Source organism: Camelus dromedarius, chromosome X (assembly GCF_036321535.1).
Source record: "Camelus dromedarius isolate mCamDro1 chromosome X, mCamDro1.pat, whole genome shotgun sequence".
NCBI lineage: Eukaryota > Metazoa > Chordata > Mammalia > Artiodactyla > Camelidae > Camelus > Camelus dromedarius.
This window is the reverse complement of record NC_087472.1, coordinates 76,636,559-76,662,809: the sequence shown is the minus strand read 5'-3', so window position 1 is coordinate 76,662,809 and position 26,251 is coordinate 76,636,559. Positions and strand designations below refer to the sequence as shown.

At 39.7% G+C, this 26,251-nt stretch overlaps 1 protein-coding gene across 2 annotated transcripts in view; it reads left to right on the top strand.

The window, feature by feature from the left end:
• The first annotated feature begins 3,752 nt into the window (after positions 1-3,752).
• CCNB3 (cyclin B3) overlaps positions 3,753-26,251 on the top strand; it is a 36,852-nt gene continuing 14,353 nt past the window's right edge. The window contains exons 1-7 of one of the 2 annotated variants that reach the window (XM_064483141.1): positions 3,753-3,873; positions 7,065-7,196; positions 9,797-9,883; positions 14,853-14,980; positions 18,109-22,684; positions 23,650-23,745; positions 24,987-25,079. In XM_064483141.1, the coding sequence (XP_064339211.1) occupies positions 7,101-7,196; positions 9,797-9,883; positions 14,853-14,980; positions 18,109-22,684; positions 23,650-23,745; positions 24,987-25,079 (5,076 nt within the window). In that variant the 5' untranslated portion in view covers positions 3,753-3,873; positions 7,065-7,100. Of the gene's footprint in view, positions 3,874-7,064; positions 7,197-9,796; positions 9,884-14,852; positions 14,981-18,108; positions 22,685-23,646; positions 23,746-24,986; positions 25,080-26,251 lie in introns of both variants that reach the window. The other variant, XM_064483140.1, reaches the window with a different exon arrangement.

The window sequence follows — 26,251 nt, the reverse complement described above, 5'->3', positions numbered from 1 at the left end:
GTAACCTATCTCTGGCTTCCATGGTTTCTGATAAGAAATCTATTGTCATTCAACAAAATTTTGCCCTATTAGAAAGGTGTCCATTATGCTGTACACCAGAAATTGACACAGTATAACTGACTATATTTCAATAAAAAGAAAGAAAGGTGTCATTTCTCTCTTGCTTATTTCAAGGTTTTTTCTTTGTCTTTAGTTTTTAGAAGTTCGATTCTGATGTGTCTTTGAATTTCCTTAGGTTTACCCTGTTGGGGGGTTAACTTAGCTTCTTGAATCTGTAAGTTCATGTCTCTCTCAAATTTGGGAAAATTTCAGCCTTATTTCCTGGAATAAATATTTTTGTAGGAAAGATTACCAGAAGTAGAATCTCCGGGTAAAAGGGTTCAAACATTTAAAATTCAATAGATATTTTCACATACTTATCCCAGAGTTTATGGCAGTTTTTACTCCTGCTGACTTTGAATAAAAGTGCTTGTTTACCCACCCCTTTACCAACAGAAATTATTATTAATCTATTAAACCATTGCCAATGTCCTGAACAAAAACGATGCATTATTGTTTTAATCTACATTTGTTTTTAGTGAAATTGAGCATATTTTTATGTTTGTTGACCATTTATATTTATTCTCTAATTGTTCATTTCCTTGCCAATTTTTTTGATGGGTAGTTCACCTTTTTCTTGTTGATTGTGTAGTTCTCTTTGTGCTGACAATGTTTTTGGCCAATTTGTTGTTAGGTTTTATTAACCCTGTTTTTGTTTTTGTTTACTTGTTTTGCTGAACAAAAATTTAAAAATTTTAGCTCCTAAAATTTATTGAACCTTTTGCTATTTCTAGATTTTTTAAAAATCCTGTTTAGAAAGGTTTTTCTTTCTGCAAGATTATAAAAATATTTTAAAATACTTTGTCTAGTATTTCCATGGTTTCATTTTCACAATTATGTGAAAAATATTATCATGTAAAAGTAAGGGAGATAATAGCAGATCTCCTCTGTCAGGTTTTAATACAGGGATGTAGCGGGAAGGAGAAAGGGGAGTTTAGGAAAGTGTTGTATGCTTGGGCGGAGGGAAATATTCGAAAATGGTAGACCAAAGGATGGTCTCTTCTTAATGTTCTCACTGAGTGAAACCTAAAGGAAAGGCTAAATCAACTGGAAGTATGAAAGTTGAGAGGAAAGCAAGTTTTAAAATTTTTGGAAAAATTATAATTTTTACTCAATACCTTTTTTGTTGATGTGAAAAACTGGGACGAAATAGGGAAAATGAAATTGCTTGTTTTGTGATCTTTGTGTTGCCATTGTTTTGGTGGATGGACCTTTTTCTCTTTAGTCAATTGTGTTAGTATTATACTTTCTTTATGGTGCATCCCAGTGTGACACTTGTCTACAGTGATGACCCTTAAAAGATACTCATTTACTTGGTTTACAGATTTTTTCAGTCATCTGTTGAGGAGGCAGATATGGGGTAATGCTTATGTGTTTGGTCCCTGCAATCAGCTTACTAGCTGTGTGATCTTGGGCAAGTTACTAAACTTCTCTGTACTTCAAGTTTCTCTTTTGAAAATAGGGACATTAACAACTCATTGTATTGTTGTGTCAGAATAGTGTCAAACACATAGTAAGCAATTGATAAATGTGAACTATTCTTAATGCTAATTACTGGAGATGGAGCACAATAGGTGTGGTCCTTGCAGTTATGGATCCTGCATTCTTGAGTGAGGAGGTAGGTTAAAAAATTACAAATAACAATAATTACTCTAAACAAAATGTAAGGGGCTGAGATAAAGTATAAGGGAATGGGAGAAGGATCCTACTCTAGTTAATATGAAGAGGGAACATTTAAGCTGAGCCTTGAAGCTTGAGGGGAAAAAGTTACAAGTAATTTAAAGAAGAGAGAAAGAATGTTTCTGATAGTGGGAACATCATGTGCAAAGATCCCAAGGAAAGGGGTTTTGGTATATTCCAAGTTTTGAAAGAAGACCGTTATGGCTGGAATGGAGTGAATGAGAAAAAGAGTGGTATGAGACAAAGTTGATGAGATAAGTGGGGCTTGTAGGCCAGAGTAAGGAGTTTGGATTTTATTTTAAGTTCTGTGGGAAACCACTAAAGCACAAGAGGGACATGATAAATATATATATATTTTAAAAGATTGATCTTAGATAAACAACAATGTCCTACTATATAGCACAGGGAATATATTCAATATCTTGTAATAACATATAATGAAAAAGAATATATATAAGTGTATAACTGAATCATTATGCTGTACATCAGAAACTGACATAACATTGTGAATCAACAATACTATAATTACAAAAAATATTGATCTTATTGTTGTATTGTATTTGCATTAGAGAAGAGTCAGATTGGAAAGGGGGACAACAGTTTGGAGGCTTCTGACAGTGGTCCAAATGAGAGACTATATAGGTAGTGGAGATGGAGAGAAGTGGATGGATATAAAATATATTTTTGAGGTAAAATCAATAGGACTTGCTGAAGGGTTGGATATGGGAGGGTAAGGTATTGGAAAAGAGTTTGAATCAAGGGTGATACACAGGTTTCTGGCTTGCTTAACAGGCTTAATGTGGTACCAATTTCTGAAATGGGGGACACTAGAGGAAGGATCAGGTTAGGTGAGGGTTGTGAATATGTCGAGTTTGAGGTGCCTATTAGACATCCAAGTGGAGATGTGGAGTAGTCAGTTGAATTTTTGAGTCTGGGGTTCAGGGTCAGTTTAATTTAGATGATGTTTAAAGTCATGGATCTGGATACCATAACCTAGGGAGATTAAAAAGAGAAGAGAGTCTGGGATCATGTGATTGTTTTACCTTTATTGTAGAAGCTATGAGATACTAAAAGGCGAATGGACTAATAATAAAGGTAAGGATGTAGTTTAGTGGTAGAGTATCTGCTACATATGCAGGAATTTCTAGATTTTATTCCTGGCATCGCCGTTTTCTCTTTGCCTCCTCAGAGTACAAGGCAGGGCTATAAACTCTTCAAGTCTTTTGTCAGTTACTCATATATATGTTTTTTCTAGTTCCTGGAACAAAGCAGGTGCTCAATAATAAATATTTGTTGAATGAATGAATTAATGTAGGAATGAACTGAATGAGAATTTCTAGGTACTCGCTTTGCCACAAGGCAGCCTTGTGACATTGGGCAGTTAGCAAACTATAATTTTGTTATCCGTAAAATGACAATAAGAAAAGTGCCTATCTTTTTGGACAGGGTTTAAAACAATAAAAAAAATTATAGCAATTAGTACGGAGCTAACAGTCAATTTAATGATAGCTACTATTAGCTCTCTGCGCTTCGGTGCTTATCCATAAAATAGGGGGGAATAATTTCTGCTCTGCTTCCCTCACAAGGCGATTTGTGAAGCCGGCAGGAGTTAACGGTTGACTCTACAAAAGCTTATTAATATTAATGTTTTAATTAGTCTGAACCTACATAATACAGCCGCTCTACCCCATTCTCCAGCAGGATTATTTAAATGAAAACGCGTCTTAAAGAGACCCAGTACTCCTGCTTGTCAGCCTAGCCTGGTCCAACCAATGGTACTCGAAGCCACGCCCCGTTGTGAAGTCTATTAGCAAGAGTTTAGTTTAAAAGAATACCCAGCCCCGCCCCTCCCCGCTAGGCCGGTGCAAGTCTCAACTGCACGCTGATTGGCCCTTGCTGGCCAATCATCACTGCTCTTCCTCCCGGGGATGTAATTTTCAAAATTGGCTACTGGGAGGATCTGAGAGATCACCCGGTAAGTTGAGAAGGACGCGAGAGTTTCAGCAACACGGAGCTCTGTTCATTTCCCGGGCCTCTCCTGGGCTAGAAGTGCGTCCGTGGTCTGTCTTGTTCTGCCCTCAGTCTCGATATGAGGTAGGCGCTTTTGAACTTTAAACTGCCCGCTCGAATGTCCGGCTCTGCCGCTCACATGTCAGTCCTTAAACCTCACTCCATACCCTTGCTACTCGCTACCTTCTTTTGCCGGGATGAACGGCATCCCTGCCACAAAAACTTTGTTTTCTCCTGTCAGAAAGCAGTCTGCAGAGAGAGCCCTGTACGAGGTTGGGCAGGGAGGGTGTACTTGAAGGTGAGATGGCAAAGCCAACGAGACTGGGTCCAGGCTTTTAGATGGAGCGAGCAGTACACATGACTGAATCAGTATATTTACATAACGCCTTTTCACAAGTGAAACCGTACAGAATCAGTTTCATTCGCAAGATGGATTTAAGCCAGAGTGCTCCTGGAGAGGTGTCTTTTGAACTACAGGTTGAAGAATGTGAATGGGGGATGAAAACGTGTCTTTTCTCCCTTGTTATCTGTTTTCTCTCACTGGCTTGCTTCCATCACCACCTCCAACCCCTTCAACTCTGGCTTTCCTACTGTTCTCTGCTATGGTCCCCTTAGAATCCTAGGATGTCAAAAGTTGAAGGGACCCTAGAACCGTGCTTTTTAAACTTTAAAGTGCACACATAGCACCTGGGGATATTGTTAACTTGCACTTTCTGATTTGGTAGGGCCTAGCTTGGGGCCTGAGGTTTTAAATTGCTAACAAGCTCCCAGGTGATGCTAATGTTGCTGGTCCATTGACCACGGTTTAAATATCTGTCAAGGAGGTGCTGGACCCACTGTCTCTTTTTATTAGGTGGGGGAATGAGGCCTGGAGAGGGAAAAGGGACCTGTCCAGTGTCACACAACCAGCTAGGGGCAGGCTCAGAACTAGACCCTAGGCATCCTTCCCAGCCCAGTGCTACTTTCATTGACACCATGCTGCTTTCTCTCTCCAGTGTCTTGCTATCTGTAACCTACCTTCATATATAAAAATTTGCTACTGTTTCCTGAGACTGTCTTGATCTGCAGTTTCGGACTCTGAGCAGTTGGGCTTCTGAACAAGCCAACTTGCTCCTGTGTGAGTTTCAGCACCAGCCCTGGGATGCCCAGTGGAGTCTCCAACACTTATCAGTGTGTATGTAGGGGAGATGGAAAGTCTGGAAAGTGCAAAGGATTCTAATTTTCTTGTCCAAGTAAGGCTAAGGGTTCTGTAGGTGGTAGAGCAAGAGTGTTCTTTTATGGAAGCATGTTTTTGGTGGTGTCAATCCCCTCCCCTCCCCTAGTGACAGGAAATTACTTAAGTCAGTGTCTGTGTCCCTCAAAGCAAGTGATTACTGTTCAGAATAATGAAGGTGCTATATGACCATCATCTGAAAAACCTAATTTTCTTGGAGGGTAAGTCAACCTGTGACATCATCAACTGAAAGTTTTCTGACCTGTTGACTCCAGTTTGATTTTTTTTCTTTCTGCTTGAAAGATAAAGATTTCAGAACACAAGTCTGTGGCCATCCATAAAAAATTGTATGAGGTGTGAATAGTAATAGTGGTTTTCATACAGTGCGGTTGAGGGTGGGTTCACCTAATTTAGCTTTATTGCTGCTTGGCTGAGTTTTGAGGGATGAGATGGAAAACAGGTTTGGATTGGGAGGAAGAGAAGGAGAATTAGACATATCATTTATTCTGAGTGCCTACCATGTGTTAAGCTTTGCACACACAAACTGAGCCACACATCTCCGCAAGTGAGAGGTGGTGTAGCTCTCTCACCAATGAGGAAACTGAAGGCTCAGAGATGCTAAGGTGGCTGATTTAGAAACCCAATTGGTTCTTTTTTTTTTCTTGGAGGGGCTAGATAACTAGGTTTGTTTGTTTGTTTATTTATTTATTAATGAAGATACTGGGGATTGAACCCATGCATGCTAGGCATGCACTCTACCACTGAGCAATACCCTCCCCTGCAATTTCTTCTTGGAAAAAAAAAAAAAAGCCTGTGCTTATTCTAATACCTCATACTACCACACTATGGCCTTTCACTTTGGACTGTGGACTGTTTTGGAATCTTTTTGAGTACAATCAGAGACTTGATGGTATTTTAGAAAAGAGCCCTGGGAAGAGCTGGGTGATCTATGCTGCTTAATAGCTTGTCCCTTGGGGGAAAGGTATAGCTCAGTGGTAAAGCGCATGCTTAGCATGCAGGAGGTCCTGGGTTCATTGCCCAGTATCTCCATTAAAAAAAGTTTGTCCTGTGTAGTAAGTCACTTAACTCACTTGGGACTATAAAATGGAAAAATTATATTTGCCCTGCTTACCCTCACAGTTTAGTTGGGAGGACTAACATGTAATCAATGTGAAGGCATATATTTGTGCTGACTTTTCCTCACCAACAAAATATTTAATATTCTCCACCCAAAGCAAAACCGAAGTTAGCCTTTCTCCTTTCTTAAATCTTTCCCCTCAAACTGCAGGGTCTTCTGCAGTTTTACCAGTGTGACTCCAACCTAACTTTCCAGCCTCTTTCTAACTCAACCCTGACACATTCTTTATACTCCACATTCCAGACAACTTGGATGTTCCCAAACCTGCTGTGCTCTGCCTATTCAAGCCTCTGCCTGGGCTCAGGCTTTCTTTGCCCAGAAAGCTCCCTTGTCTACATGGGAACATCTTTGTCACTTGAGTCCAGATCAAATATAACCTCCTCTGTGAAGTCTTCCTCCATTCCTTGTCTCCCACAAGATTACTGACTTTCCATTATGTTACTAAAGTACTTTGTATCTACCATTATTAAATCATTTGTCACATTTTTATGTTGCTATTAGAGCTGTGCCTGTGAATACTTCTAGGATAAGATATATGATTTATTTGTGTTTGTATCTCCATTGCCCAAAGTATCTGGTACATAGTGGTAAATTTGCTGCATTGCCTTTAGGGTCTCTCTTATAGAAGCCTGTTCTTTGTCAAATGCAGTTGAACTTGATGGGGGGAGGGTAATAGCTCAGTGGTAGAGTGCACACTTAGCATGCATGAGTTCCTGGGTTCAATCCCCTGTACCTCCATTAAAAAATTAAGTTGAACTTGGAGACTGAATATGAGTGGGGTTGGAAGGGCTGTTGTACCTGAGTGGGAAGGGTTTCTTGTATATAGAAAATGCTGTAGAGAGTCTGGGGTTTCTCAAGAATTTTCAGAGAATTCTGTGATGTTTCTGGTGAATGATGTTTTAAAGAATCCTTTTCTGATTGCAGCCCTGCCTTGGATAGATACTGCTGAATCTGTAAGAGATGCCACTGCCAGTACCACCCCAATGCTCCAAACCTGAGGCTAAGAAATCTCAGTCCAGCAAAATTGTGCCCAGTGATCATGGCACATCTCAAAAGGTTAGATCCAGCTGTCTATTCCAATGGTGTCCCAAGTAGCCTCTTCCTGTATTGGCTCAGTCACTATCCTTATCCCTTCTTCGTTTGGAATATGTGTGGTTTAATCTGAGAAGGTGGGAAAGGGTGGCAGACCTTGTAGTTGGAAAAGACCAGCAAATTAGAACTTGGGGAGAAAGTGTGATGTCTTCTTTCCCATCAATGCATGGCTAAGATGAAGGCCATCCTCCACAACCTTCAAAAGCAAACAGTACTCAGTTCTCATTAGTGATCATGTCTGTACTCTTACTTTCTCTGAGGTGCTCAAAGTACTTTGCCAGGAGGCTGCTTGGTACATCCTGGAGAGAGTATGAAGATTAGGTCAACAAATGTATTATAATGCTTTTTACAGCTATTAAATTTGAAGAATAGGTCCATTTTGACTCTGCTGTTTTGACCTTGTGGATAGTTTGACATTGTCATTCTGACCCTGCGATGATGTTCTATGTTCATCATCATTCATATTTTAATCAGAATTTTACTAACACTGATGAACTGTCATTAAGGAGGTATTTCCTGGAGCAAACAGCATTAGGCCAATTTCATTTCCTTGATTGGTTTTCTCTCAGCACAGATAAACATTTTCTAATTATTTTCATTTTTGTCTTACTAGAATGATTTTTTTCTGGGAGGGGCCAAATGTTTTTTTTCCTGTGTAAATTTTGCAAGAAAGATTTAGTACATTGGTCAGATTTTGTCCATATCAAATCTTCTGATTAGAGTTCTACCACTGTAAGTTTTCTTTTGTGGCAGTTATTTTTCCCAATCCAACTCCCTCAGGGCACATTTTGCAAATAAAAATTTTACTGAGTTCACTTTCACCCATTAATTTTATTTGGGGCTGATTATTTCTGCCAGTAATATTAAGTAGGCATTGGATAACAGACCAACAGTTAATTTGTAAGAAACTGGCTAATTTGTAAGAAAATAATAATTTATTTACTTGCTAATTATTTCCACTAGGATTATTTATCATGAACTAGATAAAAGACTAAGAAGTTTACTTATTTCTTAGCTTACTCATTTAGAAAACAGAAATCATTCTTTTCAGCTCTTATAGGATTGCTCCAGTGGGCTAGATTGGTCTATTACAATAGGAATCCAATTCTGTAAATTTCTAATCACTTACTGTGCCATGTACCAACTGCCCATGGTATAAATAGAGAACAGGGCAAATAAATGGTCTGATCCCCATGTTCTGCTTCACATTATAACAACTCTAGGACATAGGTAGGGCAGGCTTCTCATTTCATAAGGGAAATCTGATGCTTGGGAAAGTTTCACCAAATAAAAACTGTTAGGGAATAGAAGATCCCTACAGTGTGGTGTACCTTGACCTCTAACCCCATAGAGACAGTCTTGCTCCTTTGGGAGTGGGATGTACAGTTAAACACTACCTAGAAAGAGAGCTTCCTTTGCTCCAAAATAGTATACACTAACAGTTAGGGATTAATATGGATTACCAAACTCTTTTCCTAAAATATAAAATTTCCCCCCTCAAAAAAACCTCGAATTTTTCCTATGGGGTTTAAAATCATATTGGACTGTGTACTTTAAAAATACTATTTTTGTCCACTTGCAGTTTATATAGACTTTTTAAAAAACATGCATTCTCATGTATAAGCACATTTGACTGTCCTTTATGATTGAATTACTGCATTCTGTTGATTATTATTTTGTGATTGGCTTTATTCCATTGATAACTACGTAAGTTTAAAAATCTAAAGCTCTAAACTGTTCTTAGAAACAATGAACAGTACGCATATGTAAATTAAAAAAAACCTGTGTGTTCTTGTGTGGGGGGAGGGTATAGCTCAAGTGGTAGAGCACATGCTTAGTGTGCACGAGGTCCTGGGTTTAATCATCAGTACCTCCTCTAAAAATAAACAAACAAACAAACCTAATTACCTCCCCCAAGTAAATAAGTTTTTTTTAAAAAAACTTTAAAAATGCATTCTCTTATTGAATCCTCAAATAAGGTAGGTTATCATTCCAATTTTACTGATGAGAAAATTGAAGCTCAGAAATTAAGTGACTTGTTCAAGGTCACCAGCTAGTAAAGAGCTGGTCCTGGACCGGTATCTAGACAGGAGTGTTATTGTCCTTATTGGGAACATCTTAAATCAACTATTTAACATAAGAAATACTTAAATGTTGTTAAATTATTGAACTACCTGGGAGCATCCATATTAAAGGAATTACTGGGATTTGCAGGGTTGTGGCGGTGGTGATGGTTCATCTTGGCTAGGATAGCCAGAAACATGAGAGGAATAGGAGAGAAAATTACCTTCACTAAGCTATTTTGCTCATTCTGAGAGTTACACTGAAGGTCATCTTGTCTCCTCACAGCCTTGTCCCTGTCATCAATGATGACCTCCTTCAAGAGTGCTCTAAGCAGCAGTGAGTGCCGACATTTCCCTGTGTTGTGGTTTTTTGGGGTTTATTAGATGCATCCCCAGTTCCTTGGAGATTCTGGCATTTCCCCAAGCCCCAGAGATGACCCGAAGTCCCTTAAAAGACTGTTCACAATTGGATCTACTCATTTACCTCTTTTACTTTTTTAGAGAGGGGAGAATTGCCAAACAAAGAGATCTCCATCTTCACCTCTGGGACCACTCAAAAAGAGATCAGCTTTTGAAGATCTCACCAATGTGAGTATGCTAGTCCAATCCTCTACCATGGTGTTGCATACGGTTTAGATCACCTCTTCCTTGAGTGGCCTTTCCAGTTTATCAGACCCTGACCCTTCTGTAGAACGTTGAGAGCCAACTTTATTTGGAATCCATGATCCAATTTCAGAAACTGTGGGGGCTCTTCTGCTGGCACATACCATCTGGAGTAAATGGTGGAGCTCTCTGGAAGCAGCAGAGTGATTATCAGATACAAAATTGTAGACAAATGAGAAATATGAGATCTTGCATTTAGATAAAGTCCAGAGGTTACTCAACTGGCTGCTTAGGCCTTGGAGGCAAGTACTTAGGTGGATTCATTGTAATCTAGGGCAGTGTTTATCCATTCAAGCACTAGGGGCATTTTGGACAGGACAATGTTTCTGTTGTGTAGAATTGACCTCAGCCAGCATCCTGGCCCCCAGGCATTAAGTCCCAGCAGCATCCCAGTGGCAGTAACAATCAAAAATGCCCTCTGATGCACAGAACCGTTGAGGACCACAGTTCCAACTATGGAGATCTAGAAATTCAATTTTGACTAGAATTCTTGAGTTTACTTCCAAGTTACCTCCCTTCTGATATTATTAAGGTACCAGCAAAAAAATCAGGTTTAAGAGTTAAAATGTTCCTAATTGAATATAAAATTGGGCCAAAGGTAATCTTTGGTCTTAGAAAATAATAACTGATGCCTACTGAGTGCTTACTATGTGCCAGGCACTATTCTAAGCACTTTTTCATGTATCCACTCACTTAATCCTCATAAAATCCTATGAGGCAGATACTATAATTATCTTCACCTTACAGAAAAAGATTTGCCCAATGTTGGTTTTGAAGTCTGGTTCATCTAGGATACAGAGAACCCTGGTGAAATATTCCTGCCCTCTATAATAGAGTGTCTTTCTGTGGCTACCAGAATTCTCATATCTGCTAGATAATATTTTACCCTCTAAAGTGGGATTGGATAAGCATTGGCAAAGTTTTCTCCTTGTATCTCTGCTCTTTAGATGCTATGTGACCACTCTTGTACTCAAACAGTCTCTTTCCCATGCAGATTACAACATGTATGATTATAATCAGATTTACTCTAGATTTGTTGAAAGAGATACCTCCCATACAGGCCTATAAGGTTAGATTCATTTCCTGACTGATGTAACTGTGGATCTAGAAACTTGGCTGAAATAAGGTGGCCACACAAATCAGGAGCAGAAGCAGCCAATCTTAGTGTAGCTTCCCTTGGCCCCCAGAGTCCCTGATGACACTGTGCAGAGCAAGGTCTAACAGCATATGAGAAACTTGCTCTCAGTCCTTTTTTTCATGAGGTTTATATCATCATTTATAAAGAACAAACACGAATAAATGAATAGGAAATACATGCAGCTATCTGGGACCCTCCCGGTTCTCCAACTGAATTCAACATCTGTTAGGCCACGTACTTATCCAGGGTGGGGTGGGAGAAGCAAGGCACCCCTGAGCAGCACCTCTGCCTCTAGCTTTTCAGAAGCTCAGAAAGCCCATTTCCCTTTTGAGTTCAAGGTCTGAATCAACTTTGATCACCTTGACTGGTCTTTAGTGCTTTCCAGAGAAAGTTCCATCATTACAATGTACCTAAGCCACTCCAGGGTTGGGTCTTTCTGCAGATGTCTGAGCTCATCTCTTTGAGGGTTGAAGGCTCCTTTCTCTCTGAATTTTGGGGATTCCCTTTATGATGATTTGCTTCTTCCTGTCAGTATTACTAGGTCTCCATGCCTCATATCTATCTCATCAAGTTTCACCACCGTGAGGTCCTGGCCTGCTGAAAGAATTGATCTGTTTTAAGGGGAGGGTATAGCTCAGTAGTAGAGCGCATTGTTAGCATGCAGGAGGTCCTGGGTTCGATCCCCAAGACCTCCATTAAAATAAATAAATTAAATAAAAACCTAATTATCTTCCCCACCCCCCAAAAAAGACTGATTAAAAATAAATAAATAAAATTTAAAAATAAAAGTAAATTAAAAAACAATGAAAAAATAAATTAAAAAAAGAATTAATCTGTTTTACTTAGTTAATCTGCTGTAAGTGTTCTTTTTTTTTCCCTCTCCTTCATCATTCCAGCATGAGAAGGACTTTTAATTTGGTAGAGCTGGTCCTAAGCCAGTGGATGAGAAGATAAGGTCTATATCCATGTTTACCTAAATTATTCTTTGTCAGGAAGATTTTCATCTCTATTTTCCTACTTCTTGGTGAAAGAATTATGGGGAAGTACTGGGAAAGGTCCCCTTGAGCTTAGATCTTAAAATAATTAGTGCTCTGAACCTTCACATATGGCAAGGAGAAAATTTCCCCCTGGGGATTAGGGTCTCCACCTCTCTCCTGCTAAGAAAAATCACCTCTTTTCCAATTCTAAATCTCAGTGAACACATAGGGAATTTGTAAAACTTTAGGTGAAGTTGAAATGAAAACTGTGCCAAGCTCTTTGAGGAGCAGAGGTGGACAACAATTGAGGGCCTAAGAAAGAATTTTCTATTGGATTGTAGTTGCTTATTATGGAATGATGATACAAAGGTGTAATTTTTGTTTTTACATTTCATTTGAAAATTCAAATTTACAAAAAGCTGTAAGAAGAAAAAAACAGTACAAAGAACACACATATACCCTTTACCTAGCTAGATTCATCTGTTATTAACATTTCATCCCACTTGCCTACGTACATCATGGCCCTTTACCCCTAAGTACTTCAGTGTATGTTTCCTCAGGGAAATTGTCTTATGTAACCACAGTATAGTCAGCAACTTTATAAATTTACACTGATACAGTATTTTAATGTAATTTTTATGTAATCTGTTATCCATATTCCGTTTTTTTTTTCAGCTGACCTTATAAAGTCAATGTTATAAGCCTTTTTCCCCCTCTAGTGAGGGAATCCAGGCTAACATCATTTACTTGTCATATCTCTGGCTTCTTTTAATCTGGGACATTTCCATAGCCTTTCCTTGTTTTTTATGACATTTTTGAAGAATACAGTCCCACCCAACCCCCCTATTTTAAAAATAGAACATTCCTCACTTTGTGTTTATCTGATGTTTCCATGTGATTAGATTGACGTTATATACGTGCTTGGCTGGAAAATGCGTAGATTATGTTCTCTCCTTCTTAGAGTATCACATCTGGAGGCACACAATGTCCCTCTGCCCCCCATTGGTGATGTTCATTTTGATCTCCCAGTCAGGATGTTGTCTGGTTTCTCCACCGTATAATTACTGTTAATTTTTTTCCCTCTTGCAATGAATAGACAGTCTGTGGGACACACTCTTAAGAGCTGGCAAATAACCTGCTCTTCATCAAAATGTCCCCCAGATTTAGCATCTGTTGATGATTTTTGCCTAAACCAACCTTTATGATATGTTTTCCATCTCTAGCATTTACCAGTCTACCCATGGCATTCTACTACAAACAGGGCCTTCCCTTCTTCTCTGTTTATTTATTATTGGTATAGACTTATGAATTCCTATTTTTTCAGTGGTTTATTGCTCATTATTGTATTCAATTATTTTGGTGCTCAGATTATCTCAGATTTGGCCACTATGGTCCCCTTTAATCTGACTACTGTATCTTTGTGACATACTTATAATGTTTTGAGCATTTTCTTTCCAGCATAACAGGATGTTCCAGGTTCATCTTGTATCTATTTTATCCCAGCCTTGGAGTCAGCCATTTTTCCGAAGAATTCCTGTTCCTTTTAGTGGGGAATGATATTAGAGCCAAAATCTCAGTGCTAGGTGTACTACTGGGGTGTGTTCATTTTTTCCTGCCCCTTCAGTAGACAGAACTAGGAAATGTCTGCATGTATATACACACGTATCTATAATGAAACATATATACATATATCTATATACAAATACACACGCCCCCATATACTCAGATGTATGTATACCTATACTTATTTAAGAAATCATGAGTCTGAACAGGTCCCATTCCAACACACAGGGTTCTTTCCTATATTTCTCAATCCATATATGTGTGTTCCTTCTAAAATGAGAATCATGTTTCCCAAGATCATCGACATATTTACTCAATACTATAATACATCTAAAAGAGTTTCAAAATTACTTCTTCTACCACACCATAATAAACAAACCTACTAAAAATAGTTCCAGATTTGTTTGCAATATTCTCCACCACCCTACATACAAACCCATCCTGACTGAGGATGTATATGTTGAAGGTAGTGTGTTTACCTGGGTTAGTTGTTTCTTGTCTTATACTTTCTTCTGTTTTTTTTTCTGTCCTTTAATGTGGTCATGGTATCTATCTGGAATATAATTAGATTCCCTTTGTTTCATTTTAAAGGCATAAATTTTAAAATTATTTTTACTGACATGATTCACAGTCTCATGATCTCCTCTACTGTTTAATAGAAATAGTCATGATTAGAGTTTGTGATGAAGCCCCTCAGAGCACCATGTTAAATAAATATCCCCTCAGTGGGATGGGATAGATGTATCACAGGTAGTGTTGTGATACAGGTCTACCCTGAAAAGCTAGTTGATCTTGGTATATACCCAGGCAGCAAAGCCAGTTAGATTGCCTTTTTTCCCCCTCTGAACATCCTGTGGGGTCAAAATGGAATGTGATATTTACAAAATATTTTTTTGTGAATTTTCCAGCCAGTATGCCTGACATGGAGATCAGAACCACATCCTATGTATGTTGGAATCACGTAGGGGTGCTATTTAGCTAATATGTACCAGTACTACTGTACCGCTAGCTTCCATCATGATTAGTCGGCAGCAGTACCATACTGGTTGTGAGATGTTTTGATTGGTGTTCCTGGGAACAACCCAACAAGGTGTCCAGTGTGAGAGTTTTGTTCAGGACTATCCTATAAGAGCCACCTATTGGGTAATTTGAGGTTCTTTCCATTTTCTTGCTTCTTTCACCTGACCCCCTCAACCCTTTTTTATTTTTTTTGCAGGCTTTTCAAAGTCAACCTGCTCAGCCCAAAAAGGAAGCCAATAATGAGTTTGTTAAAGATATTTCCAAGAAGACAAACAGGAACACACCTGCTTGTGAGTTGGCCAAAAACAAGATGAATGTAAAAAGGTGAGTAAGAGGGGACTCAGATGGCTTTGTTTAGATGGTAAAGGAGAACATGTGACATCCTTTTGACCCTCTTTTGTCCCCATTGAGAACATTTTTAATAGGGCACAGTGGTGAGTACTACATTAACCCTGGGTGTTTAGGTGGCTTTGCAAACAGCTGTGGTTTGCTAAGTTACTGAAGCACTGCAGGCCTCTTCTCTCTCCCCCCACACCCTGCCCCCATGGTGTGTACTTACTGAAAATCTGTTGTCATTGGAGAGTTTGCTAAAAGATATTGTGTGCATCTTTTCTCTCTTTTAGTAGTTCAGTCCCTGATTGAGCCAGTCTGTGCTTGAGAATGTGGGGGCAACTTAACTTTTCAGGGGATTCTCAGCAGCTGGCTGATAGCTTGCCAGTCTGCTTATCCCATTAGAAGCCTTGGGGGAGGTTTGTTTCTTGTTACTGTAGAGAAATTACTATCTCCTTAGGCCAGAAATGTGTGTTTTCCAGCTGTTATAGGGAACTGATTACAGGTTCTGCAAGTAGATATGAGTATTCTCATCTAGGATTGGAAAAAGGATTTACTCCTAGGAAAACTTTTATTGGAAGAAGAGTTAAAAAGTGAAATGAGACCTTTCTATATCCTCTTCTCATTCTAGTGGGGATTACTTCTTCAGGGAAGAATAGAATAGATTAGCTAGGTAGCTACAGCACGGCTAAGCAGGGGTTCCAAATGGTAAGGGAGAAAGTCTGAAAACTCCAAAAACTTAACATGCCAGGTCCATAGGACACTTTGCTAACTACCCAGCAGAAAGAAATCAAACCAGAAGATTAGCATTTAGCCCTACTTGGTTTCTTGCTGAAATGGAGTTCTCGGGATTTACATGAATATTTTGACCTTAATTCCCTGCATTATTTTCTTTTGAATATCATTCATCATTCTGATTTTAGTGGAAATGCCATATACGTTCTTGTCTTCGTTCAGAGTTCAGTGGAATGGATCCTAATAATAGTACTAGAACTAACATCTGTTGAGAGCTCACTATAATCATGCATTATATTAAGGATTTTTTTTTGGGGGGGTAACAGCTTTATTGAGATGTAATTCACATACCATACAATTCACCCCTTTAAACCATACAATTCAATGGTTTTTAGTATATTCACAGAGGGAGGAAGCATCAGTCCTTCACTATTAGCTATGATGTTAGCTTTGGGATTTTCATAGATGCTCTTGCATAGTTGAAGAATCTCTTTTCTAGTCTTCATGTTGAATACTTTTTATCATGAAAGGTGTCAGATTTTGTCAAATGATTTTTCTGGATTTACTGAGATGATCATGTAGCTTTTGTTTTTTATTCCATCAATGTGGTGTGATACTTGAATTGATTTTCAGATGCTAAACTAATTTTGCTTTCCTAGGATAAATCCCACTTGGTCATGGTGTACAACCCTTTTATGTACTGCTGGATTTGGTTTGCTAGTATTTTCAGGAGGATTTTTGCATCTGTATTCATAAGACATATCAGACTAGACTTTTCATGTGATCTCCTTGTTTTTGGTATCAGGGTAATATTGGCCTCATAGAATAACTTGGGAAATATTCCTACCTCTTCCTGAGTAGTTCATGAAGTATTAGTATTAGTTCTTCTTTAAATGTTTGATAGAATTCACCAGTGAAGCCATCTGGGCCTATATTTTTCTTTGCGGGTAGTTCTTGATTATTAATTCAATGTCTTGTTACAGATCTGTTGAGATTTTCTGTTTTCTTTTTGAGTCAGTTTTGGTAGTATGTATCTTCCTAGGAACTTGTCCATTTTCTTCTGAATTATCTGATTTATTGGTGTGCAACTGTTTCTAACAGTTGTTTGTTTTAAGAGTTTTATGCATATTAATTAATTAAGTCTTCACAGTAAGCCTATAGAGGAGGTAATATTATGACCCTCATTTTATAGGTGAAAAAGGTGAAACATAGAACATTAACTTGCCCAAGATCACCCAGCCAAGAAGTGGAGGGGCCAGGGTTTGGATCCAGACAGTCTAGATCCAGAATGCATGCTCTTTATCATAACTAGACTATCTGAAGACTACCTTTAGAAGTTCTCATCTGGAGGGACCTGGATCCTATCTGATCAGATGGAGTCTTTTGAGGCACTTGTTTTTTTTTTAATTTAGTGTTTCTTTTTTAAAGTTAGGTTGTGCAGCCATTACCACTATCTAATTTTAGAACTTTTTTAGCACCCCCCCCAAAGAAACCTATACCCATAGTCCATTCTCTTTCCCAGTACCCCTTTCTATCCACCTCTCCCCTCCTCCCCAGCTCCAGGCAACCACCAATCTACTTTCTGTTATGGATATACCTCTATGGACGTATCTGTTCTGGATATTAAATGGAATCATATAATATCTAGTCTTTTGGAAGTACTTACTCTTGTTCCAACTGAAGATTGCATTTACCTTTAATCCTTTCTCTTATTCTAATTTCTAGTCATCCAATGATTTGGTCACACCAGGTTAGTCACTCTAATTGGACATGCAGTCCTATTCAAAACAAAGCTTTGCATCTGACACATGTGAACAAATGTTTATTTTGGTCTTTTTAATACCTTTACTAGGAAGGAGCTCGTGAATAGCCTAGAGTAAAGGGAATATGGTTAAGTACCAGTCCACTTTTCTCTTATAAGCCTTCGTAAGCCTTTTATAAGCCTCTCTCTTACAATCGTCTCTCATAAGCCTTCAAACAATATTAATATCAACCTGAATTTTACCAGATGCCTGGTGCTGATAGACAAAGACAAATAAATCAAGCTAGAGAGGGAGACTGATATATAAGCAAGTAACTCTTACATTGTGGTAATAAAAGCATTTGTGTATCAGTAAAGGTAAGAAATCATATATGAGAAAGCATAAGATGGATTTTAGGGGGAAATTTTTAGAAAAATGTGGGGTCATAGAAAGTTATAGAAACTCTACAGTGTGTTACTTTTATGATTCACTATGGTACCCATTGATTTTTGCCCTCTAGTCTGTCTCTTGGAGTTGAAGCTCTTGCCCTTTCCATATATTTAGTAAATACAGTGGCAAAATTAGATGGTAAGTGAAGATTCTCGGTGCTACATTATTCTTATCCAGGCATTGCTTCCTTTACAGGTATAAACTGGAACCCTCACCAGTAGTAGTCTCAACCACCATGGTACCAAATATTATAGACAAACCACTCATTCCGGAGATATCTACCATCTCCAAAACACCCACTACTGAAGAGGCATCTCTTCTCAAAAAGCCATTTGTTTTAAAAGAAAAACCCACTACTGAGAATACAACCCTCATCAAGAGGTCATTATCTTTAAAGAAGTGCACAAATCAGGGGGAGGTGGCCCTCTTTGAGGAGCCACTATCCTTGCTGGAGGAGACTGAGAGTGATGTTGTAGAGTCAATGATTTTTGGGAAGAATCATAAAGCTGGGGAGGCAGCCATTATCAAGAGGACATTATCCTTAATGAATATGTCCACACATCAGGAGAAGCAGTCCTGTTCAGAGGAATTTTTGACCTTGGTGGACATCAGTGATGAAGAGGATTTTTTCCCTGTGGAGCCCACAAACTCTATGAAGAAGCCTAAAACTGAGGAGGCAACCCCCACCGAGAAGCTGTTATCTTTAAAGAAAAAGTGTTCCACTAAGGGGGAGATATCCTGTATGAAGAATCCACTGGTGTTGCAGAAGACCACCTCTGATGAGAAGTCACTCACTAAGGAGCTGTTGTCTTTTAGGAGAAAGCCTACCACTGAGAAGAAACCCCTCTTCCAGAAGCCACCTGCATTGCAAGAGAAGCACACCACTGAGCAAGAGGTGTCCATCTTTGAGAAATCATTGGTCTTGCAGGAGGAGATTGACACTGAAGAGGACTCCCTCTTTGAGGAGCCATTGGCTTTTAAGAAGCAACCTACCACTAAGAAAACCCTCATCTTTAGGCAATTATGTTTAAAGAAGAATTACACTATTCAGAGGAAGATTCCCCACTCAATGAGCCCATTAGTATTTCAGAAGACCACCTCTGGAGAGGAGGCATCCATTAAGGAATCATTGTCCTTAAGAAAAAAGCCTACGACTAAGGAGGAGTCCTTCTTCCAGGAGCTATCTGTGTCACAAGGGATGCACACCACTGATGGAGAGGTGACCCTCTTGAAGGAGCCATGGGCATTGCAGGAAGAAAAAGATAGTGAAGATGAATTTCTTATGGAGCAAATTTCCTTTAGGAAGAAGTGTACTACTAAGGAGGCAACCCTCTCCAAGAAGCCATTACCTTTAAAGGAGAAATGTACCACTCACGGGAAGGTGTACCACTTCAAGAAGTCACTAGTATTACAGACGATCACCTCTGAAGAGAAGTCATTCGTTAAGGAGCCATTATCCTTTCAGAAAAAGCCTATCCCTAAGGAGTCCCTTTTCCAAGAGTCATCTGTATTGCAGGAGAAGCACACCACTCAAGAGGAGGAGTCTACCTTAAAGAAGCCCTTGGTGTTGCAAAAGACTCCAACTTTTGAAAAAGAGTCACTCTTAAAGGAGCCTTTGGCTTTCAAGAAGCATACCATTGAGGAGGCAACCTCCACCAAGAAGCCATTACCCTTAAAGGAGAAGTGTACCACTCACGGGAAGGTGTGCCGCTTCCTGAAGCCACCAGTATTACAGGTGATCACCTCTGAAGAGAAGTCATTCGTTAAGGAGCCATTATCCTTTCAGAAAAAGCCTATCCCTAAGGAGTCCCTTTTCCAAGAGCCATCTGTATTGCAGGAGAAGCACACCAATGAAGAAGAGGAGGCATCTATCTTAAAGAAGCCCTTGGTCTTGCAAAAGTCTCCAACTTTTGGAAAAGAGTCACTCTTAAAGGAGCCTTTGGCTTTCAAGAAGCATACCATTGAGGAGGTAACCTCCACCAAGAAGCCATTACCCTTAAAGGAGAAGTGTACCACTCACAGGAAGGTGTGTCACTTCACGAAGCCACCAGTATTACAGACGATCACCTCTGAAGAGAAGTCATTTGTTAAGGAGCCGTTATCCTTTCAGAAAAAGCCTATCCCTAAGAAGTCCCTTTTCCAAGAGTCATCTGTATTGCAGGAGAAGCACACCACTCAAGAAGAGGAGGCATCTATCTTAAAGAAGCCCTTGGTCTTGCAAAAGTCTCCAACTTTTGAAAAAGAGTCACTCTTAAAGGAGCCTTTGGCTTTCAAGAAGCATACCATTGAGGAGGCAACCTCCACCAAGAAGCCATTACCCTTAAAGGAGAAGTGTACCACTCACGGGAAGGTGTGCCGCTTCCTGAAGCCACCAGTATTACAGACGATCACCTCTGAAGAGAAGTCATTTGTTAAGGAGCCATTATCCTTTCAGAAAAAGCCTGTCCCTAAGAAGTCCCTTTTCCAAGAGCCATCCGTATTGCAGGAGAAGCACACCACTCAAGAAGAGGAGGCATCTATCTTAAAGAAGCCCTTGGTCTTGCAAAAGTCTCCAACTTTTGGAAAAGAGTCACTCTTAAAGGAGCCTTTGGCTTTCAAGAAGCATACCATTGAGGAGGCAACCTCCACCAAGAAGCCATTACCCTTAAAGGAGAAGTGTACCACTCACGGGAAGGTGTGCCGCTTCCTGAAGCCACCAGTATTACAGACGATCACCTCTGAAGAGAAGTCATTTGTTAAGGAGCCATTATCCTTTCAGAAAAAGCCTGTCCCTAAGAAGTCCCTTTTCCAAGAGTCATCTGTATTGCAGGAGAAGCACACCACTCAAGAAGAGGAGGCATCTATCTTAAAGAAGCCCTTGGTCTTGCAAAAGTCTCCAACTTTTGGAAAAGAGTCACTCTTAAAGGAGCCTTTGGCTTTCAAGAAGCATACCATTGAGGAGGCAACCTCCACCAAGAAGCCATTACCCTTAAAGGAGAAGTGTACCACTCACGGGAAGGTGTGCCGCTTCCTGAAGCCACCAGTATTACAGACGATCACCTCTGAAGAGAAGTCATTTGTTAAGGAGCCATTATCCTTTCAGAAAAAGCCTGTCCCTAAGAAGTCCCTTTTCCAAGAGTCATCTGTATTGCAGGAGAAGCACACCACTCAAGAAGAGGAGGCATCTATCTTAAAGAAGCCCTTGGTCTTGCAAAAGTCTCCAACTTTTGGAAAAGAGTCACTCTTAAAGGAGCCTTTGGCTTTCAAGAAGCATACCATTGAGGAGGCAACCTCCACCAAAAAGCCATTACCATTGAAGGAGAAGTGTACCACTCATGGGAAGGTGTGCCATTTCATGAAGCCACCAGTATTACAGACGGTCACCTCTGAAGAGAAGTCATTCATTAAGGAACCATTATCCTTTAAAAAGGAGCCTACCACTGAGGAGGAGTCCCTTGTCAAGGAACAATTGGCATTGCAAGAAAAGCACACCACTCAGGAGGATGTGGCTGTCTTGAAGAAGCCATGGGCATTTGAGGAGAATATTGATGGTAAAGATGAATTTCTTATGGAGCCAGTGTCCTTTTGGAAGAAACATACCACAAATGTGGCAGACTGTGCCAATGAGCCATTATCTTTAAAGAAAAAAAAGTGTATCACTCAAATAATGGCACCCATCTGCCAAGAACTGTTGGACTTGCAGAATGTAGTTGCAGAAGGTAAAGGTTCCTTCTCTATGGAGTCAGTGTCATTTCAGAAGAAGTCTTCAACTGATGAGGCAGTTCTTACCAAGACACCATTATCTTTAAAAAATAAGCAAATTGCTCAGGGGAAGATGTTCCTTTTAAAGAAGCCGCTGATCACAGAGAAGACTACCCCTGAAAAGGAGTCACTGTCTAAGAAGCTGTTGTTCTTAAAAAAAAAGTCTACAACTGAAGAGGAGTTCCTCTTCCAGGATCCATCTGTACTGAAAGAGAAGCCCACTACTCTGCAGGATGTGTCCCACTCAAAGAAGCCATTGACCTTACAGGAGAAGATCACTACCGAAGAAGAATCTTATATTAAGGAGCCACTGACCTTGGAGGAGAAGCCTACCACTGAGGAGGAATTCCCCTTTCAGGAACCATTTTCACCGCATGTTAAACCTACCAACAATGGTGAAGCCCTCCTCTGTAAGGCTTTGACCTTGGAGAAGAAGACTGATACCAAAGAGGGCTCCTTGAAGAAGCTGTTGACTTTGCAGGAGGAAAGCACCACGGAAGAGGAATCCCTTTTCAAGAAACCATTGTTTCTGAAGGAAGAGCTCTCCACTGAAGTGTCAACGAGCACAGAGAGGCAATTATCTTTAAAGAAGAAGCCCAGTGCCCAGGGAGAGGTCCTTCTCTTGAAGGAGCAGTTGGCCTTGCAAGAGGACATCACCAGTGAAGAGGAGTCCCTTATTAAGCAGCCACAGGCCTTGCAGGAGAAGCCCAGCATTGAAAAGGAGACCATCCTGAGGGAGTCCTTGGACTTGCAGGAAAATCCCAGGAGTAAGGAGACCCTCATCAAGGAGCCATTGGCCTTGCAAGAGAATCTCACTCACAAGGAAGACACCTCTCTCAAAGATTTCTTGATCCTCCAAGTTGAAACCAGCCCACACGTATCTACCACTGCCCCTGAAGCTGGAACAGGCATGCCCAGCACTGTCACCATGTCCAATGTGGGCAAGTTTAGTACCATGAGCAAGTCCAGTGCTTGTGAATCCAGTTCCAGTAAGCTTTTCTCACCTCAGGACAAGAAATCACAGAAGGAGGTATTCTGCTTTCTTTCTTCTTAAATTAGATGAAGTGTTCTTTTTTGTCCTTGGGTGGCTGCTAGCAGAGATTCTTTGTTTTTTGTTTTTTGTTTTTGCCTTAAGCAATTGAGTTGTATATAGTAGGCTATAGTAAATCAAGTTGGCTTCCTGATTGGTATAGTGATATACCTGATCAATTAGAAAATATCTGTTCCAGGAATACCCTCAAGGGTCTGGAATACTCTGTGTGTGTGTGTCTGTGTGTGTGTGTGTGCGCACGTGCGCGCATACTTTGCAGTAGTGGTTAGACAATTTCTTTAAGGAAGTTGCCTTTCTTAGTAGTTGCAATCTGTGTTACATTGGCCCTTAGCCAAAGATGATTTAAGTTCACAGAGGCATTTTCCAAGGAAGATGGTTTTTAAATTGTAAATTGGAAGGATTAAGGGATGAGATTTGGCAAGCAGGAGGAGAAAGACTCCTCTTGTAGGCAAAACAACCTGGTTAAAGGTGGAGAAGGGAGGAAAATACCACTGAGAAGATGAATTGGGCCAGATCAAAGCATTGAGACATAACAAGGGACCTAAGAAGACAGGTGACACAAGCTGAAAGAGTGAAATAAGAATGTCTTTCTTGGAGAATCTTGACCTCAGCTGTAAAAATAGTGCCTGGTTCTCAGGGCAGAGCAGGCATGTACAAGGCAGACTAAGCATTTCTTGTTACTCAACAGTATGAAGATTATAGGGCCAAGGGATGCTCTGTTATGGCCAAGGACATATGAGGCTTGAGGAACCTTAGCAGAAGATGACAGTGGGAAGAAAGGAGGCATTTGTGTGTGTGTGTGTGTGTGTGTGTGTGTGTGTGTGTGTGTGTGTGTGTGTGTGTGTGTGTGTGTGTGTATGTGTATGTGTATGTGTATGTGTTAAGCTTTCCTGGAAATCTTTCTCCTAATCTCCTAATGTGTCATTTTGGTGATTTCCAAGCAGATGACCCCCCTGGAGGATACTGACAAGGACCACAATGATCCACATTTCAACTCAGTATATGCCAAGGATATCTTCAATTACACGAAGGAGAGAGAGGTGTGTAGGTGGTGGGGCCGAGGGGTAATGATTTCTAGTTCTCATTTCCTCATCACATTTAAGGTAATAATGATGATGAAAATAATAATAGCAGAAACTGACATCTACTGGTATCTTACTGTGAGTTAAACATTGTGCTAAGGGATGTATGTATATTATTTTATTTAGTTCTCCCAATAACTTCATAATGGTAGGTGTCATTATCTCCCTTTTAGAGTTGAGAGAAACTCCTCAGTCACACAACTAGTATGTGGTTGATCTGGGATATGAACTAAAGTCTGATTACCTTGAAGACCATAAGCCTGCACCTCTAATTGCTGAGGAGGTAATCTCAGACACAGAAATGATCAAGTAGTCTCCTTCTGAGACTTTGCTCTGAGAGATCTTTTCCCTTCTCTACGCAAATTTCTGGCATCATATATAAAACGAAGCCCTTTGTTCCAGCTCTCCAATCTGGTGAAATTTTCTTTCTCCTTTGAAATCTGCCAGTCTCCTTTACCACTAATATTCATCAATTTCAAATTTTCTTCTGTCTCTCAGTGGAGCACATGGGACCAAAATTATCTACTAACTAGAATTTAGAATTTTAGCAGGCCATGCATAAGAGGAAGGATGAGTATCTCATCTTCTCTCTAGAGACATAGTGATAGATTAACTGACTCCAGAGTCTGCACTTTTTTTTGGTATACCTTGGAGGAAGCAAGAGATAAGTTTGCTATACTAAAAATGCCAGCCTTAGCTTGGCAGTATTGATTTCACTTGGGATCTTGTTAGAAACGCAAAAACCCAGCCTCACCCTAGACCTTCTGAATTAGAATGTGAATTTTAAAGATCCCCAAGTATCTTTAACTTATGCATGTTAAAGTTTGAGAAGGGCTCTTCTACACAGCATGGTATTGGACTTTAAATTGAATTGCAAAAAAGGGAGCAGAACCTCTTTGGTATTTATCTATAGTCATAAGTGTGTTCCTGCCAATATTCCATATTCCCTGGGACTCCTCAATATCCACCCTGACCCTTGAATTTTTGTGTGTCCACGGATAGCTAGAACTTAGTTGGAAAAGGATACTTTGATCAGCCCCTATCTGAGGCCAGTTGAAAGTAATGAATTAGAATCGGGAAGAAGTTACTTGTTATAATTTTCTTCTGAGATACTAGTTGCGAATATTTTTTCCAAAGTTGCAATTTTTGAACTACAAGAAGAGTTTTGTTTGTTACCATCTCTTTCTTCTTGCTGCCAGGAAAAGTTCATACTTAAAAAATACATGAACAGGCAGACTGACATCAACAGTGACATGAGGGCCATTCTTGTGGACTGGTTGGTGGAGGTGCAGGTAAGCCTGACAACTGCTGCCTTAAAGAACTGCTCTTCTCTTGATCAATTATTCATTCAGCATTGCCAGGTACCAAACAGTAAAAATTTACTGGGTCTACAGAGCGGAATAAGCCATGATTCCTGTCCTCAGGGAGCTTATGACCTTGGGGCAAGATAAGACATGTAGACTGATAAGTACAATACAAAGTAGAATATACTAAGTACTCTAAGAATGTTATTAATAAGACACTGTGAGAACCCAGTGGAAGGAGAGATATTTCTAAGAAAAGACAATGATATGGTAGTTTAGTCATCCTCAAAATCCCGTGAAAGTATATCTAGTGGTTTGGATAAGGCTCAGTGACAAAGTCTTTCAAGCTTGGGATGGGATGGATAATAAGGACAGTGTTGCACCAAACATGGCAGTTGGATATTTTTCCAGGGTTGGATGTTGAGCGTATACTGCTATCAATACTTAATTATCACTTTACACTAAGGAAGGATAGCCCACAATTGTACTTGGATGTAGTAGGTGTCAATAAATATTTCTTGAGGGAATGGAATGGAATGGATTGCCATGGAGTTTGCAAGGAATTATAAGGCATAGCCTGTGCCCAGTGGAGTCTTAACTATGTAATTGGGAAGAAAACATAATATAGTTTAATATTCTGTAAGTACCAGAGGAGTGGTTCAGGCTCACTTTGGAGTGACAGACTAGAGAAATGTGGTAGTCATGGTATACTTGAATATCAGCAAAGCATGAAAATGTCTCTCATTTTATGGAAATGATGAAGAATAGTAAATTGGATAAAAGTAGAATTTGAGTAGATCTTAAATAAGTAAAATTGACCACAAAGATTACTGCTCGTCATCAAGTAAAAAAGAGAGTTCTAGTAGACTGCCAGTGGACTTTGTTTTCATCAACATTTTTTTAGTGATGTAAATGAGAACAGAGCGTTATCAAATTCACAGATGACATGAGACTGGGAGTAGGGTTAGGAAATAAATGGATAATAGATAAAATATCTCTACCAGCTAGAATGATGCCCCGAATCTTTTTTTTAAAGCTATTTTTTTGTTATTTTTATTGCACAAAAATTCACATTTATTATAGCCAAGTAAGAAATTATAATTACTTGTGATCCCACAACCTACAGACAGTGTTAACATTCATGTGTGTATATTATCCCC